The following is a 4,144-nucleotide window of genomic DNA, read 5'->3' on the forward strand; positions in this document are numbered from 1 at the left end:
CGCAGGTGATGGAGATTTACCGCTGATTACAGAACCGGCTTTCTGACAAGATGCGCGTTAAATATCGCATGCGATTAATCGTGCAGCCCTAATTTATATGAATATAAATATATACATGTAAATGCATGTAAATATTTTCAAAATATATGCTGTATGTGTGTGTCTTTATGTATACATAATAAATATACATAGTACACACACATATATTATGTAAACAAAAACTTTTATTTTGGATAAGATTAATCGCGATTAATCGTTTGACAGCACTAATAACTATATAATCATGTAGCTGAGATTTGCTATATAGTATCTATTGCTTTACTTGAATATACTGTATATATGCAGATAAAGATAGACGTGCTATATGCCAGTATCGGTATCGGTATTGGTGCATCCCTAATCCTAAAGCAGTTTAAATTAGTTAATTTAAAGTCATGGCATAATACTTACACATACAGTAACACACTGTAAAGGGTGCATAATATATTTAGTCCCCTAGTGTGCAACTCTTAAGGCAAGTGTGGCAATAAACGAAAAACTCCATTTGATGTTGGATAATGACGACTAAAAGACAGGCAACAACAGTTCTCCTCTGGCAATTCAGTCCAAATATAATGTCAGTAATTAAGAAGAAATGTTTTTTTTTAAGTTAAGATTAAGTTGTGGGAGTCTTTGAGGTCCTTCCAGGAGAGTTCAGGTAGATGTATTGCCACCCTTCTCACTTGTGGCCTAAGTTGCTTAGGATACATTGACCTGCGATATATATATCCTAACATACCTTGAGAGGCTCATCTTTCCCAAACAGAGGGCTATAAATAAGACTTAGCATAGACTGGGCTGTATTTCGCCACAGAAGTCTCGTCAATGCCCAAGTCCTTATTAAGAATAAATGAGCAGTGAAATGTGAGTGTGTCAGCCAAACCATGAGATAAACCAGCGATGAGGCCTTTTCCAGAAACTTCTCAGTAGTATTCGTCAGGTGTTTCTGAAACATGTCAGTGCTAACAGGTTTCTAGGCTGTGCATTTGAGATGTTTAATTGTCCGTTTGTTGTGACAACTAAAATTATTGTCTTTCTTCCTCAGGAGCCTCCCTGCTAAATCGGAGGAGGAAGCGCAGCGCCACCGTCAGGAGTACGATGAAATGGTGGCCGAGGCCAAGAAAAGAGGTGCATTTAAATTGTTTTGTTTTTTTGAAGTTGCAAATGAAATGGAATTGAAGTTTACAAGAAATATTATTTCAGTCTTTCCACTTCAGAATTTCATGTTTAATTGAAAGTGCCCCTGTTATGGATTTTTGAAAATTACCTTTCATGCAGTGTGTAACACAGCTCTAAGTGAATGAAAACATCCTGCCAAGTTTTAAATCTGAAAGTGCACGTGTATAAAGTTATTGTCTCTCAAAAGAAAGAGGCGACTCTGAATCATTGAAACGTGCCGTTTTTAAAACGAATCCCAAGCCGTTTCATGTGTCAAAATGAAACATTAGCATATTGCCCGCCCACTTGTTGGTCTTTTCCTGTTGGTCTGAATGAAAATGCAAATTCATTCTTTGCCACTAGGTGCCGCTTTTGGAGCGGTAAAATAGCTGTGTCCCCGGTAACGCTGTACACAAAGCAGCACTGCGCTCACAAACGCTGCTTTATCAGGCATTACAGGCAAGATGAAATGAAAATGAAACCAATCACCGCCGATTAGTGTCATGCAAAGGAATAAATCGTTAAATTAATCATTTGGGAGTCGTTAAGAAAGTAAGGTAAAAATAAATGCATATTATAAGACAATGAAGGTGTTTTTTTACCTTGCATGCCTGTCACCTGTTGTTGTGGACTCCCAAAACCAAAATATGAACCTTTCATAACCCATAATAGGGGCACTTTAATGTTTCACACTGAAGAAAGGCTGTGTGCAAAATATTCAGAATTTCAAGTACGAATAGCTGAATTTTTGAAGTAATTAAAAAGATTTACACACCCAAATGAGATATTATATGAGACGAGAGAGCGCGTGTACATAACCTTGTTGAACTGCATTATAATTCAATGTTGAAAATTGTTAATTGTAGTAAATTCTACACCGTTTTTTTCTTTTCTTTTCAGTGTACCAGGTTTTTGTGTTCATTTGGCTTAAATATGGCTCATTAAACATGTCAAGAACACACCTGGGTCATATTTTGTCCCAAAATCACATGCCTTTGTGTAAATCACAGGTAATTTATCACAGAAAACTTTTAACAATTTTTGCAGTACAGCAGTGCCAAGTTTCAGAAGCAAGATTGAAAAGTTCTTCTCATTATCATAATGCAAAAAAAGAAGAAAATATATTGCTTACTTATTCAAATAAGTACATTTGAATTCTTTGAATTAGAACTTTATTCACCTTAATACAATGAAAATGACCACTTTACAGAAATTAGTGTTGAGAATCACCACTGACAATAATGGGAATTAAAACGTCAAAAAATAATAAAATTAAAAATATATAAAAGAAAAGGAAAGACATAGAATGCCTGGAAGCATTATGGTAATGACAATTTTGGGGAAATATGATTGATTAATTATAAAAATAATGGAAAATAGCCTTATTTATAGCGACCCAGACGTGTTTTCGAGAGATTCACCCAAACAAAAGTGTCACACTAGTGTATCTTTCCCTTGCTAAGACCAAGGTGGTCATTAAATCTGGAAATGTGCTATTTCATTTAGTCAGGAATGCTTTTGGCACACTCTGCCTTGTTAAACTTTAATATGAGGTAATATGACTGTTGTTCTCAGAGCTGAAGGAGGCTCAGAAGAAGAAAAAGCAGATGAAGGAAAGATTTAAACAGGAGGAAAGCATCGCTAACGCCATGGTGGTTTGGAACAACGAAATCCTTCCCAACTGGGAGAGCATGTGAGACATTATCACACCCTGCAGTGATAATTATGATTATATAAACACATTATCTCTGTTGCTAAAACTAGAGCTGCCCATGTAGGCAGCATATCGTTTGTTCTCGATAGGAAGTTCCTATAAATATTAATACCTATGCGTATAGTTAAATCTTTACTGCTGTCTCTTCAGGCGTGGTACGCGGCGTGTGAGGGATCTGTGGTGGCAAGGTCTTCCGCCCAACGTGAGGGGGAAAGTCTGGAGTCTGGCCATTGGAAATGAGCTGAACATAACCTCAGGTTTCTTTCTATTTTACTCTCTCTTTCATGTGTCAGTGAAGAGCCAACTTTGAAGATGCGGTTAAGCCCAGGATTTACTAAACCTTTTGGGCAAACATTCTGTCTGAAGTGTGTCATTATGCAGTATTCACATGAATGAATACAAGACTGCGCTGTGCAGGTTCGCCTGAGGCGATTTTTAAACCTTTGTAATGAAATTTGGATGAGTTTATTTCTGACACTCCCAAAAGAGAATGATTTTACATTTAGGACCTTCAGAAGTGAAAGTCAAAGCTAAATCTAACATGCAGATCAGATTTTTCATCTGTCTTTTAAAGGTTTTATGATTAAAGCTGTGAACTGCTGTCTGAGAATTGTAACCCTTGTTTCTTTCTGTTTCTCTATAGGAAAAATATGATAGAATACAAATAATTGATTATTGTCCAGCAATGTATTTGATTTCTCAGCCAATTAAAAGTAAGAGATAGGATAATAATTAGGGATGCACCGATACCGATACTGGTCTCCTGTACTCGTACTCGTTAAAATGCCCTGATACCAAACGCCGATAGCACACAGCATGTGATAAGCGCCATATTCAGACAAAGAAACACCAACAACAGACAGCAGAAAGGCGTTAAGGATGTCTACTATGAAGTATATGTATGGAATGAATATAATGTTAAACATTCAGTATTAACGCCTGTATAGCTGATGTGCGCGAGCAAAGCACGCTGAGTGGATTGAGCTTGCGGCGGCGCAGATGCACAAGCTTGTCGAGTGAATATACCTTTCTCACAGACATCACTGGAAAGTTTGTAGTCCGGTCAGATATATGTCAAAAACAAGTAAGTTACTTAATGGTAGGGAGAGCGAGAGAGAGAGAGCGCGCGCGCAATTCTGTTGTGTGATCTTTGATGTTCACTCACTTAGCACACGCATCATTTGGATTAAAACTAAATCGTAAAAATAAGACCATTCATAGGGGCATTCACTA

At 37.2% G+C, this 4,144-nt stretch overlaps 1 protein-coding gene across 1 annotated transcript in view; it reads left to right on the forward strand.

Moving 5' to 3' along the window:
* LOC107557323 (TBC1 domain family member 12-like) overlaps window positions 1–4,144 on the forward strand; it is a 28,941-nt gene that overhangs the window by 13,482 nt on the left and 11,315 nt on the right. Inside the window, exons 5-7 of the mRNA XM_016240708.1 lie at window positions 1,085–1,167; window positions 2,773–2,890; window positions 3,062–3,168. Coding sequence (XP_016096194.1) covers window positions 1,085–1,167; window positions 2,773–2,890; window positions 3,062–3,168 — 308 coding nt within the window. The remainder of the gene's footprint in view (window positions 1–1,084; window positions 1,168–2,772; window positions 2,891–3,061; window positions 3,169–4,144) is intronic.

This window comes from Sinocyclocheilus grahami, unplaced genomic scaffold (assembly GCF_001515645.1).
Source record: "Sinocyclocheilus grahami isolate Dianchi unplaced genomic scaffold, SAMN03320097.WGS_v1.1 scaffold599.1, whole genome shotgun sequence".
In the NCBI taxonomy this organism is placed as follows: Eukaryota; Metazoa; Chordata; class Actinopteri; order Cypriniformes; family Cyprinidae; genus Sinocyclocheilus; species Sinocyclocheilus grahami.